This window comes from Centroberyx gerrardi, chromosome 21, assembly GCF_048128805.1.
Source record: "Centroberyx gerrardi isolate f3 chromosome 21, fCenGer3.hap1.cur.20231027, whole genome shotgun sequence".
In the NCBI taxonomy this organism is placed as follows: Eukaryota; Metazoa; Chordata; class Actinopteri; order Beryciformes; family Berycidae; genus Centroberyx; species Centroberyx gerrardi.
In genome coordinates this window covers 1049456-1064455 of record NC_136017.1, presented here as the reverse complement: position 1 = coordinate 1064455, position 15000 = coordinate 1049456, and the positions used below count along the sequence as shown (strand labels likewise).

At 44.0% G+C, this 15000-nt stretch overlaps 1 protein-coding gene across 1 annotated transcript in view; it reads left to right on the top strand.

Moving 5' to 3' along the window:
- Positions 1-15000, top strand: part of LOC139917614 (BCL-6 corepressor-like) — a 49119-nt gene that overhangs the window by 18459 nt on the left and 15660 nt on the right. The window contains exons 5-7 of the mRNA XM_078291230.1: positions 92-328; positions 6125-6540; positions 13124-13315. Coding sequence (XP_078147356.1) covers positions 92-328; positions 6125-6540; positions 13124-13315 — 845 coding nt within the window. The remainder of the gene's footprint in view (positions 1-91; positions 329-6124; positions 6541-13123; positions 13316-15000) is intronic.

Sequence of the window (15000 nt, the reverse complement as noted above, 5' to 3'; positions counted from 1 at the left end):
GTTGTTGCTTTTTTTTCCTTTTGTTTTCTCTAATTTTTGATTGGCTGTTGTTTTGTTCCTCCTAACCAATCGCTGGCTGCCGTCCTCCCAGACTCCGCCCTGGAGGAAGTGAAGAAGCTGAAGGTTTGCATCGAGCTGACCGGCCTCCGCCTCAACAAGCCCCGCCTCCCCGGGGAGCTCAGCCAATGGCTGCCCTCCAACCTGAGGTCGGCGGAGGTCGACAGGAAGTCCAGGATGGGGTCGCAGGAAGTCCCGGCCTTCAGGGGGAGGTCAGAGGTCAACGGAGGCTGGTGTGACCCCACGTTTGTCCGGAGGGACGGCCAGAGAGGTAAAACAAACAAACTACTGAAACTTTATTTATAAAGCCTGTTTTTAGACTGTTTCCCTCCAGCAGTGGAAAATCACCATCACTGGTGGAAGAAAACATGATTTATCCCTCCATCTTTCCATGGAAATAAATTCCATGGTATTTTCCAAATCTGCAGTTAGGAAAGAGATTTTCTGCAGCCTTTCAAAACAAAGTAGAACATACATTTTCATGAAATAGATACAGATGTCATCTTAAATAATGTATCTATAAATCTGTCAATATCTTTACTAAATACCTAACATGTTGCCTAATAAATAATAACAGCAGCAAGCTCTCTGCAAAAGAACTGAAGTGGCTGAATTGGTTCTTTAGCGTTCCAAAAAGAACAAAAAATGACCATAAATTGGAGCCACACTCTCTGCTGACATCCACTTCTTCTTCTGTCCCGCAAACCTTAGCGGTCGGTCACGTTATCACCTGTGGTCTGTGACGTGGTGGAACAGGTGAAAATGAGGAGACGTCTTTGTTGTTATATTCTTTTTTATTATTATATTGGCGTGCTGCTTTCTTTCAACTCAAACATGCGGCACTATCTGAGCGTATCCACGTTTTCTGCTGCCCTACAAACTTTAACGGCAGGTAACGTTATCACCTTTTCATTTCCTTCATTCATTTCAATTGATTTTCAATAAGGAGCTGTCTGTCATCCGGACAGGACTGAGAGGCGTTCCTACATTTGTTTTGGAAAAACTAGCGGCGATCACAGAGACGACGGTCCGACCGAAACAAAGACAAAACAGAGAAAGGCTGGTGGAGCGTTGGGATGACTGGAGGTTTTCCAGCTCAGTTTCTTATTGAATTTATACAGTAGAGTCTGTTTCTTCTGTTTTCTATGAAGCAGCTCCATTATGAGCGAAGCTACAGCTTGGTTGACGCTCCCAAACAGCCCAATGGACAGAAATCTATCCGTCAGTAATTCTGTCTGTTTTCCGATGGATCAGTGTGGCCGCCGTGGGTCTGGACAGGATCTGGACTAAAGAACCGGTCTCCATTCACTCCAGTTGTTTTGGAGAGATCTGCTGTCAGACGCTGTGTGTCATGTGGACAAACAGATTTCACCGACTCACATGAGGATGGGCAGATACAATTTTTGTGTGAACGATATTCCTTTAACGCCAACAAAGCGTCTAATAGCATCAACTCAATCAGTCAGTCAATCAATTAATCAATGGACAAATGTATCCAGGGACAGAAGAGCTGCGCTCTCATTGGTTTTTTCTTCCATTTTCATTTCCTTCAGTTTAATAAAACTGATTTTTGGGAGAAGCTGGAAAAGCAGAAAAGCTGCAAATGAAATCTGTCTCTCTCTCTCTCTCTCTCTCTCTCTCCCTCTGATTGCCAGAGTGCTCGCTTCCTCCTTCACACACGAGAGGAATAATATAGAGAATGTGCACATGCGTGTGTGTGTTGTCTGTGTATGTGTGTTGTCTGTGTGTGTGTGTGTGTGTGTGTGTGTGTGTGTGTGTGTGTGTGTATGAACCCGTTGCGGCCCCGTGGCGTGCTAATAGCCGCCTAACATCTCCCAGATGGAGCTGTCACAACACCGCACACACACACACACACACACACACACACACGCATCCACACACAATGCATAGGGAATGTTAGCAGCTACACGCACTTGACTGAATCCTCCTCCTCCTCCTCCTCCTCCTCATCTTCCTCCTCTGTTTCTGAACGCTGCAGAGTGAAGAGCTGCGTTCAGAGTCTCCTCATGTTCCTCAGGAGTTCAATTCAATCAAATTCAGTTTAATTTAAATCAAATATATCCAATTCAGGGTAAATATAAAGTTACAGCAAGGTATAATGTTGACATATCAGCAATATTGACGCATTTCATCTAATCAAGAACGTCAGCTGTAGTTGTAAATACTGAAAATAAAAGATATAGAGGCTTTTCAGTTTTATTATCAACCTGCTGCAGCAGCTGAGTCTCCATGATGGAGGAACATTAGAACTGTGTGTTAGTTAAAGTGTAAATCTGTAGAACTGTGTGTTAGTTAATAAAGTGTAAAGGATTAGCGTTCATGAAATGACACTAAAGAGAGGATTATTATGTATGAAATTGCATGAAATTAAGTGTTATCAGTTTCTTTTTGCATCGACGACGTTTCTATTCACGATGACGATGACGATGTTTCTACCTGCGGTGACGATGTTTCTATTCGTCTTGACGATGTTTCTATCTGCGGTAAATCTGTATGAAGCAGCTAGAAGCAGAGAGCAGCTGAGTCAGCTTGTTGTGGTGTGGCTGTAGATCCATTCAGTAACGTTCTCAGTAAAAGTGAATAGTGTGATAAGGTGGATTTGGTTACTGTGACACAGTAAACTGTCTTGTCTTTAGCCCTAGTCTCTACTCCAAAACACTCTGAGTTGTAGCTTGAGAAGAGTCAGCTCAGTTAACCTGAACAAACTGTTAGCTAGCTAACTAGCCGGCAAACACACTGATGTTAATGTGAACACGCTAACGCTAGCTGCTACTAGCTACGTTAGCTAGTGTGCTAATCAGATGTGTTAACAACAAGACAGTGATGTTAGCTGACCAGATACTATGGTTAGCTAGCTAACAAGCTGACATTATCTAAACACTAAATCAATCAGATGGATCAGTGATGAAATGATCAGTTCAGTCAGAAACAGACAGAAATTAAATCGTTCTCCAAATCATGAATAATGGTGATTAGTAATTTATGATTACAATATCACACAAAACGCTCACTCAGGTGTTATATCTCTCCGGTAATGATGATAAAATATACATATAATAGTAGTAATAATATGACTGAAAACAATAATTGTCCTCTCCAGATGCTTTTGGGTTTTGTTTGTCTATATAGTGACATTTTTTTGTATCCTGTTTGCTTATCGTTCTGTTCTTAAAACAGGTGAAATAATGTCAGTAGAAATATACTAGACATGTAAAGTTCAGTCTGTAGAGATTTTTTACAGTTTTCATCAGAATCAGCTCAGCTAATAAAGAAAAGCAGAACAGAGGAACCTGAAGCAGAAACAGTCAGTATCACTTTACACCTGTATTCATTTACATGAAAGGGGGCGGGGCCAGAATCCCTTATTTGGGCTGAAAGATGATGTCACACTTGAGAGGACGATGGTACGGTCTGGTAGTTAGATGTGAATGGGAGACGGTTTGCTTCGCCACACACATTTAACCAGACCTGTGTGTGTGTGTGTGTGTAGTGTATTGATAAATTCCTGTTAAGTGGTTATACACACACACACCAATGTATATGCTAATACGATTCACAGAGAACCAGTGTGTAGGTGTTTGCAACACCTGTGTGTGTGTGTGTGTGTGTGAGTGTGTGTGTGTGTGTGTGTGTGTGTGTGTGTTCAGGCTGATAAATAATTTACCAGATGGAAGCGGCGCAACTCCCTGCCGGCTCGCAGCAACAACCTCTGGCTGTGTGTGTGTGTGTGTGTGTGTGTGTGTGTGTGTGTGTGTGTGGGTGTGTGTGGGTGCACGCGCACATATGTGTGTGTGCAAGTGTATTGACATGTGTTCCTCTGGTTTTCTGTGTGTGTGTGTGTGTGTGTGTATGTGTGTGTAAAGGCAGTGTATGCGTTATGTATTCAAATATTCATGCTTTTATAAGTGTGTGTGTGTGTAAACGAGGTGTGTGTGTGCGTGTGTGTGTGTGTGTGTGTGTGTAACAACTGCTGTGTTTCCTGCAGGCGTCTGAACACGCAATGGAAAACGGCAAACTCTCTCTCTCTCTTTTCCTCCCCTCCCCCACTATCTGCTGCCTCGCTCGCCCGCTCGCCGCTCGCTGCTCCACTCAAGCGAGGAAGCGCAGACTCTTTGTTCCTCTCTCTCTCTCTCTCTCTCTCTCTCTCTCTCTCTCTCTCTCTCTTATTATCTAACTCGTCCCTCGGTGAAGGACAGACAGCGACTCATTTGTTTGTGTAGAGAAAAAGACGCACACACACACACACACACACACACACACTCTCTTGAGAAAAACAGGGACTGGGAGGGAATTAAAGCTGCAATCAGTAATCTGTTTCTGTAAAAGTAGGCTAAATTTTAGTAATATTACTTCTTGTAGAGTTTTACCTTAAACTGGAAAATATGGTTTGAAATTTAAAATGTATGCTCTAATTGAATGGGATTAAGTAATTCTAATTTAAATGAAGGATTAGCGTTCATGAAATGACACTAAAGAGAGGATTATTATGTATGAAATTGCATGAAATTTAGTGTTATCAGTTTCTTTTTGCATTGACGACGTTTCTATTCACGATGACGATGACGATGTTTCTATCCGTCTTGACGATGTTTCTATCTGTGGTGACGATGTTTTTATCTGCGGTGACGATGTTTCTATCCGTCTTGATGATGTTTCTATCTGCGGTGACGATGTTTCTATCTGCGGTGACGATGTTTCTATCTGCGGTGACGATGTTTCTATCCGTCTTGATGATGTTTCTATCTGCGGTGACGATGTTTCTATCTGCGGTGACGATGTTTCTATCTGCGGTGACGATGTTTCTATCTGCGGTGACGATGTTTCTATCTGTGGTGACGATGTTTCTATCCGTCTTGACGATGTTTCTATCTGCGGTGACGATGTTTCTATCTGCGGTGACGATGTTTCTATCCGTCTTGACGATGTTTCTATCTGCGGTGACGATGTCTCTATCCGTCTTGACGATGTTTCTATCTGCGGTGACGATGTTTCTATCCGTCTTGACGATGTTTCTATCTGCGGTGACGATGTTTCTATCCGCGTTGACGATGTTTCTACCTGCGGTGACGATGTTTCTATTCGTCTTGATGATGTTTCTATCTGCGGTGACGATGTTTCTATTCGTCTTGATGATGTTTCTATCTGCGGTGACGATGTTTCTACCTGCGGTGACGATGTTTCTATTCGTCTTGACGATGTTTCTACCTGTGTTGATGACGTTTCTATCTGCGGTGATGACGTTTCTATCTGCGGTGAAGCCGTTTCTGTTCATGATGACGATGTTCCAACCTGACGACAATTCTCCCTGTGCCGTTTTTTTGCGTTTTTTCCCTATTTTTTGCCAATTTTGTTGCTTCCCGACGTGCTTTCTGCTGCGCCACCTGAGCACCGGCAATGCTGTTGGCAATGATGAATGTTTCTACCTGTGGAAATTCAATTTCTACTTGCAGTAATGATGTTTTCTACCCACTGTAACGACATTTTTACCCACAGCCATGACAATTCTGCCCACATCGATGACGTTTCTACTCTCAGCGATGATGTTTCTACCTTCAGTGATGAGTTTTACTTGCAGAGATGACATTTCTACTCCGATGATGTAGCGATGACGTTTCTGCCCGCTTCGACAATTTTTCTACCTGTGCCAATGACATTTTTACCCCGGACGTCACATTTCTACCCGTGGTGTTGCTTGCATCTACCCAGGGTGACGATGTTTCCACATTTCTACCAACAGCCGTGATATTTCTATCTGCGGTTGTGACGTTTCTACCTGCGGTGACGGTTTTACCCGCAGTGGAAAAGGAGAATTAAAGGTCGGGATGGAAATTAAATCCGGCCAAAGCCGCAAAAGCTGAAGGAGGAAGGACTGAAATTGATAAATTGATGTTATGGAGAAAGACATGAACTGACTCTCTCTCTCTCTCTCTCTCTCTCGCTCTCCTTTCTGTCTTTTTTCCGTTTCTTTCTTTTCCTTTCAATCATTCTTTTGACCTTTCTTTGGTTCTCTCTTTTTTCTTTCTTTCTCTCTCTCCACTATCAACAGTTTTCCCCATGGCTCCGCTCTGCTCTCCCGCCCGTTTCCCCCGGCAACCGTGTGACTCCGCCCCCAGAAGACCCGCCCCCACCTCCTTCACCTCCTTCTCCTCCTTCGCCTCCTCTCGCCTCCTGGACAAACATCAGAGGCTGAGGGAGAGCCGGCGAGCGTCCGGCCTCCTCCCTTCTTCGCCTCTTCCTCCGCCTCCCTCCTCTTCCTCCTCTCCTCCTCCCCTTCCCCCTACTTTCCCTGACCCCCACCTCCTCCGTTGCCATGACGACGACCCTGACAAGCCCAAGGGTAAGCGTCCCTGCAAGACGAAACACACCGGAGGTCCGACGGCGAGGGAGGCAGAGAGAGAGGGAGGAGGTGCTACAGAGGAGGAGAAGGAGGAGGAGCAAGAAGAGGAGAAAGAGAGTGAAAAGGTGAGTAGGGAGCGCTTGTTTTCGTTGTTTGGCTTTGTGATTGTAATGCACATGCATTCAAATGTAGTTGGATATGATTCAAACGCACCCAAAAACTGCACAGGGATTCCGGAGAAAAGGTGGCTTGGGAGGGCTCGTTTTCATGGACATACATGCACACACAACTGTATCAGAATCAAACGCACCCATAAGGTCAGACAAATATATACTCTGGAGAACAGGAGGTCGGGAGCGCTTGTTTTCATTGTTTGGTTTTAATAGTCATATACACATGCTCAAATGCCACTATACACAACTCAATGCAGCCACACATGGACTGTGGTTAGGAGCGCTTGTTTTCGCATGTACACACAGGCAAATTCACCCATATATAGCTGAAATGCTGAAAAGGTGAAAAGGTGGTTGGGAGCGCTTGTTTTGTATGCGTTATGACATGTTGTGTGTGCTTGCAAATGCAACCTGGCATGAATCAAACGCACCCGTAACTGTAGACAATCCACATAGGCATTCTGGACATCAGGTTTGTGATAGTAATGTACGTGCACGCAAACGCAACGGTGCACGACTCAAACGCACCCACAAGGTTTTAAAAACCTCACTTTGCTCGTAAAAACGCATAATTCCATATAAAAGGCATGAAAAATGTAGGAGGTGATGGGGAGCGCTTGTTTTTCAGCGTACATGAAGGTAAAAGCAACCATACACACTTCAAATGCACACTCCACTGGCCAGGAGGGGGTTGGGAGCGCTTGCTTTTGTTGTTTGGTTTTTGTGACAGTAAAGTACATGCACGAAAATGCAGCTGTACACGACTCAAACGCACCCACCCATGCACTCTGCCCAGGTGGTGGTTCTTCTTCTTTGGTTTTGATAGTCGTGCACACGCGTACAAACACACCTAAACATGCACTTTGGAGAAAAGGTGTTTGAGTGTGCTTGTTTTCTTGGTTTGAGACAGACATTTACACGCACACAAACACGCACCGAGCATGACTCAAACACGCCCACAAGCTCAAACGCACCCACACATGCACCCTGGAGAGAAGGTAGGTAGGGAGCGCTTGTTTTCTTTCTTGATTTTGACATACGTGTACACAAGCGCAAATGCCGCAGTACACGACTCAAACGCACCCACAAGTGTAGGCAAACCACACACACACACTCTGGAGAATATGTGGTTGGGAGCGCTTGTTTTCCCCTGTACATGCACACAAATTCTGCCATACATGACTCAAACGCACCCACAAATCACACATGGACTCTGGAGGAAAGGTGGTTGGGAGCGCTTGTTTTCTTTCTTTGGTTTTGACACGTTGTGTGTGTAAGCAAATACATAATTTCACATAAAATGCATAAGAATTGCAGGAGATGGTTTGGGAGCGCTTGTTTTCTCTTGTACTCGCACGTAAACACATCCATACACAAGCTGAAATGCACCTACACAGGCACTCTAGAGAAAACGGGGGTAGGGAGCGCTTGTTTTCTCATGTATATGCGCACCAACGCCGCCATACATGCAAACGCAGCTGCACACAACTCAGCGCTCCCATACGGTCGACAAATCACACGTAGGGCCGCGTTTCCCGCCGCCGCAGATCAGCTGCAGCGACTTTGCGGCGGGGAAGCGGCGTCCGCGTCCGCTCGGTAATTTCGTGGCTCACCGTGACATCACTGTAGCGGGGGAGCGCACCGGAGGGGAGGGTCAGTACAGATCGGGCGGTGCAGTGCAATTTGGTATCAAAAATTGGTGTTCTTTGCTATTTTCATGGTTTCCTTTTGGGAGAAGCGGTCTGGACTCTCCTCTCCTCTATGAAACGTCGTGGCGAGGAGCGCACTGATTTTAAAGGGGGTGAGAGGAGCTGATTTGATTGGCCTTGATTGACGCTTGCCCCTCCCACACCGGCTGATAATGTATTCTCCTAATCCAACCCGTTACAAACCGCTGCACCGACAACCTGCAGCGTCGCCTTGATTCACAAAAACACCCTCTGGCTCTGGAGAAAAATGTGTCTGGGAGCGCTTGTTTTCTCACGTGCACGCCCACAAACACAACTATACACGAGTCAAACGCACCCAAACATTTACAAACCTCAGTTTCTCTTTCTTCTTCTGTTTTCTTCCCGTTTCCTCCCTCCGTCTCTCCCTCCGTCTCTCCCTCCCCCTCTGTTAATCGTTCCAATTATCGTCCTGATTGGAGCTCGCTGGGAAAACACAGCAGGGAGGGGAGGGGTCAGGCTGTGTGTGTGTGTGTGTGCGTATGTGTGTGTGTGTGTGTGTGTGTGTGTGTGTGTGTAATTCAATTCACTGCAGATTAGAGTGAGGGAGAGAGAGCGAGAGCGAGAGCGAGCGAGGGATGGAGTGATTGAAGGTTATGGCGGAGGAATAATATTCTCCACATGTGCTGCGTGTGTGTGTGTGTGTGTGTGTGTGTGAGTGAGTGTGCGTGCGTGCATGTGTGTGTGTGTGTGTGTGCGTGTGTGTGTGTGTGTGTGTGTGAGAGTGTGTGCGAAGCGCGAGGCGGCTTGTGCCGTTTTGACAGCTGCTGCACCGGAGTTTTCCTCAGGGCAGGGAGGAGACACACACACACACACACACACACACACACACACACTGTCTGTATCTCACGCTCTCTCTCCCTCGCACAGCTCTCGCTCGCCCCTCCTCCTCCTCCTTGTTTGAGTCTGCTGCGCTAGAGAACACACACACACACACACACACAAATACACACACACACACACACCTCCAGGGCAAAGCTCGCATCCTGTTTGCCGATGCGTGGCTGCGAGCGACTTCGTTGACAGACGCCTCCGCACACACATCACACACACACACACACACACACACACACACACATCACACACACACACATACACACACACACACATCACACACACACACATCACACACACACACACACACATACACACACACACACATCACACACACACACATCACACACACACACACACACACACACACACACACATCACACACACACACACAGTCTGGCTGCTAAACGGCGGAGACGGTTGCCGTGGCGTCAGCCTAGCGATGCAGATTCTAATCTTTCTGTCTACCTGGACATGGACTGACTTTATTTATTAAAATGTCATAAAATATAAAATAGAAAGGAATAAACTATAAAAATACATTTAAAATGTTTAAATATTGTACAAATAATTGATTCAGAAGACCTGGATTATCATAGTAATAATGATAATTATAATAATAAAAAATAATACATTTAATATTGTTGAATTAATTAAATTGACATACAAAAATCTATAAAATGTCTAATCTAAAAAATATATAGTTTTTACAGTTAAAGCCTTAATCACTGATTCCTTTGTGCTGTAAGGAGAGATGGACAGAATGTGAAAATATTGTTATTAAATATGAATAAAATCAAATTATTATTGATCTACAAATTATATAAACATATTTGATATATTTAAATATATTGTTTTTGACTTTTAGCTGTATGTCATTGTTTGGTGAATCTGTGAACCTGGAACTGGAAGGTTGATGGAAGCACTGTATGTGTGTGTGTGTGTGTGTGTGTGTGTGTGTGTGTGTGACAGGCGCTCATGGTAATAAATGACTTTGCGGCACCAAGCGGCCTCCAGAGAACCACTGACATTTATTAGACACACACACATACACTCTCACACACACACACACACACACACACACACACACACTCGTTAACCCTGGTGTCAAAATAATTAACTCTTAAATGCTTTGCTTCAGCAGACCAGTAATTAGAGAGAGACATTATTATTATTATTATTATTATTATTAGCAGCAGTAGAAGCAGAGCAGTACGGGAGATCCGGGGCGATTGCAGCACTTTTTAGTTTTTTCCTCATTACAAAAATATTGCGTCACCTAAAGTTACAATATTTTAATGTGGACAACCTTCACATGTGCCCTACCAATATAAACAATAATTTCGTCCCACGGATCAATACATTAAACGTCATCAGACTGAAAAGAGAGCTGCACAGTGCTGCTGTTGCCCCTCACTGTCGGGACGTTTTGATGGCATATACTTATCATTAGTTCACCAATTGATCATCCAAACAAATGTTGAGATTATTTAATACAATTTATTACGTTATCTGTTACAAATATATACAATTCAACCTTCCGTCTAACTATTCTACTGGTTAATCAATATTTTATCCTCCATTTAATGCCCCACACAAACAAATGTTTCGAAATATCAATTTCTCTTCATGTTTTGCTTGTAATGTCTAGTCTACACTCCCTTCTTTTCAGAATATGTACCTAATCTATATATCTGCTGTCATTTTTCAGTGACAGCTGATATATTAACGGGACCTGTGCTTACCGGGTTAGGGTTATAAGACCGAGTCTCACACCAGACCGCCTGCAGGCTCTCCTCACCTCCCCTCCCTGATCAGACCTGTCTGTCTTCCTCATGTTAATCCCAGGCAGATCCAGCCAGCAGAACACCAGAGACATGCAGAGTTACGGCTGTGCTGCTTTCCTCCCTCCCGTCTCTCCTGTATTTAAGCTAGGAGAACAGAGAAGCTAAGACAACATGGTACATGAAACAATCGCTGATGTTGACTCTCCCGACAGGTCAACAGATGATAAATAAACTCTATGACAAAAACGAAAAACACTTCCGTTTTTCAATATTTTACTTTCCGACATGAAAATCACGTTTTTGACCATAACTCTGCAAAAACAAAGCGCAGTGTTGATTTTCTGCAGGGAATCCCTTGACAGTGATTAGCATCTGCTCACCAAGTTTCAACTTCCTCGCTCTTGTGTAACACGGATAAGAGTCCGTGCTGCAACCGACCGGTTCTCCACTAGTAGTAGCAGTAGTAGCAGTAGCAGTAGTAGTAGTAGCAGTAGTAGCAGCAGTAGTAGCAGTAGTAGCAGTAGTAGTAGTAGCAGTAGTAGTAGCGGTAGTAGCAGTAGTAGTAGTAGCAGCAGTAGTAGCGGTAGTAGCAGTAGTAGTAGTAGCAGTAGTAGTAGCGGTAGTAGTAGTAGTAGCAGTAGTAGTAGTAGCAGTAGTAGCAGTAGTAGCAGTAGCAGTAGTAGCAGTAGTAGTAGTAGCAGTAGTAGTAGTAGTAGTAGTATTACAGACAGTCCTTGTCAGTGGTTATGTGGAATGCGTCTTCATCTTCTCTTCTTGGTGTTCCTCAGGGTTCGATTCTTGGTCTCTTATTCTTCTCGATCTTCCTCCTCCAGTCTCGTCCCTCACAGAGAACCTGTCCTTCATCCTGTGCAGACGACACAGATATTTATCCCCAGTATCCCAGCAGCCTGGCTCAAATCACAGACTGCTTACTGACATCAGGTGTTGGATATCACAAAATTTCCCTCAGCTTAACGACAATAAATGCAAGATAGATTTATTTTGGCCCTTAGAACTCTTGTAATCTGCTCCAGCCTCCCCTTGGTAGCATCTTACCTCATGTTGACAGTGTGCTGCTAGAAACCTGGGAGGGATTTTAGATTCAAACCTCTGTTATACAGTCCTGTTTCCTCCAGCTGAAAAACAACTTTTTGTCCTTTTTTATCCTTTGATGATCTTGAAAAGGAGATCCACACGTTTCTATCATCTCATCTGGATCATTACAGTTCTCTTCACTCCGCAGCAGCTGTTAACTAAGAGACGTTTTAGCTTCTCTACACTGTTTGCCGGAAGATTTTAGAATTGATTTTAAGATTTTATTGATCATCTAAAGTAAGGTGTTACTGTTCCAGTTTCAGTCACATTACACTTACTGCTTGTGTTTCATTCTTTAGCCTCTTTAACCTCTTTATTGGTGTAATATCTATGGAAGAAAGTGTATAAAGTTATTAGTATTAGCATAGCAGTAGTAGCAGTAGTATTAATAGTTTATGTAAATATTTGTCTTAACTAATTAGTATTATTATTTTTAATTATTGTCATGAACTCATGTAATTTCTTCTCAGAAAAAAAGCAAATAAAAGTGAAAAGAGAGAGAGAGAAGTTTGGCAGGAGGAAGGAGAGGGGCGAGCGAGGCACGCAGTAATGAGAGAGAGAGAAAATCCTTATTCGTTTCTTCCTCACTCTGCCTTTTGCTTTAAGAAGAATCCCCCCCCCCCCCCTCCCCCCCCGTTCCTGAGCCTGCTGTCATCAGCCTCGGGCTCCACACACACACACACACACACACACACACACACACACACACACACACACACGCACACAGACTCGTGGGAGCAGAGGTGGTGACAGCGCTATTTTAGACCGAGCCTGGAAAACTAGGGCTGTGTGTGTGTGTGTGTGTGTGTGTGTGTGTGCTTGGCAGACAGACTGTGTGTGTGTGTTTAAAAGAAAGCATTTGACAATGAAAGATGTAGAGAGAGAGAGAAAGTCTGTGTGTGTGTGTGTGTGTGTGTGTGTGTGCGCATTAAATTGCTTTGTAGGTAATAAAAGCAATCCTCAAGTGCATGCTAATCGCTTTAAATGTCTCTCTCTCTTCACATACACACACACACACACACATAACTTCACACTCACATATAAACATATTATCCCACACACACACACACACACACACACACACACACACAGGTCTGTACGAGGAAGAGACCAGCCTCTCCGTCGGAGCCCGGGGACCCGTCTCGCTCGCCCGGCCGCACACACACTCCCTCTCCGCTGCACACACACGCTCCCCGGCCCGTCCCGCCGGAGGTCCGCCGACTCATCGTGAACAAAAACGCCGGAGAGACGCTGCTGCAGCGCGCCGCACGCCTGGGATACGAGGTACCGCCTCCTTTACATCTACATTATGTACTGTGGACCAAGAGCTCAAGTGTGACATCATGTTTCAGCCCAAATAAGGGATTCTGGCTCCGCCCCCTTTCAGTCTAACATGGAAATGAAAAGGGGAGTAAAATGATGTTAAAGCCTTTAACTGTCCAACAGTAATACTGACTTTCTGCTGCAGGTTTTCTTTATTAATTGAGCTGATTCTGATGAAAACAATAAAAAATCTCTACAGACTGAGCTCAGCATTAACTTACCACAGACTGAGCTTAAAGACTAACTAAACCCCAAACCCAAATCTGTGGTGAAGCCTGACACCTACTGGTGAAAAGTAGGTACTGAACTGCCCATCTGCTATTGGCTGGTCCTTGTGCCAGGTGATGTCACCTTCCATAGATTAAAACAGGTGGTGACATCACCAGGCACAAGGACCAGCCAATAGCAGATGGGCAGTTCAGTACCTACTTTTCACCATCAGGTGTCAGGTAGGTGTTCAGTTCCTCTTTAACATCCACACCATGGCTGGTAGAAAAATAGTTTTTATAAACTCATTAACGTGTTAAAATATGTAATAAACTTAATCATTTGTCATTTCTACTGACATTATTTCACCCATTTAAAGATTAGAACGATTGGCAAACTGGATCCAAAAATCCCATTAATTTTCACTATAGACAAAAAAAACTAAAGCATCTGGAGAGGGCAATTATTGTTTTCACACATTATTTCTATGTATTTTTTATTATCATTACCTGAGAGAGAGAGAATACCTGAGTGAAGGTTCTCTAGTATAGCGCTGATTGATTATGACTAAAAGGATAGCCTCATTATTAGGATTTTGTGTGATCAATCACAAATTGCTCATTACCATTATTAGTTTTCATGATTTGGAGAACGATTTCATGATGATTCAGAACGGCGAAAATCACTACAGGAGGAGGAGGAAAAAAATGGACGAGAATAGAATCTGAAAGCCTGAAAAGACGAAAACACTGAGAGGAGAATTCATACTGGTCTGATGTTTTCCTTTTATTGAACTGGATCTGGTCCAGTCTGATGGATGTGATGCAGTTTGATTGATTACATATTTGTTGTAGAACCGATCAATACAATAACCGATCAATATACTTGGTTGTTTATGGGAGAATAGTGGTGTCAATAACTTCCGTCTATGTCAAGTTTACATTTCCTCCACTCATTTTGTTGTATGTAATTTTTTTTTTTTTTTTAATTTAGTCATTTTTTGTAGTTTTTAACATACAAACTTTAACTCGGAGTGTAAATGAGTGTGTGTGTGTGTGTGTGTGTGTGTGTGTGTGTGTGTGTCATCTGCTTGTTCATTCCTCCTCCTTCGCTGCACTCGCCCTCTGCTCTCTCTCTCCCTCATTCGCATCTCATTAATTCTCTTTGGGAGCAACACACACACACACGCACGCACACACTCTCTTTCTATCTCCTGCTGCGCTCTTCTCCTTCCTCCTCCCTTTTCCTCTCGTCTTTCTTCTCCTTTAATCCCTCGCTTCCAACCAAAAGCAATTAGAGAGAGACAGAGAGAGAGGGAGAGAGAGAGAGAGAGAGAGAGAGAGAAATGGACAAAGTGCTTTCCTTCAGGATCAAAGCGTCTCGCTCACTTTCCCTCAATTGACATCCTCTCTCTCTCTCTCTCTCTCTCTCTCTCCGTT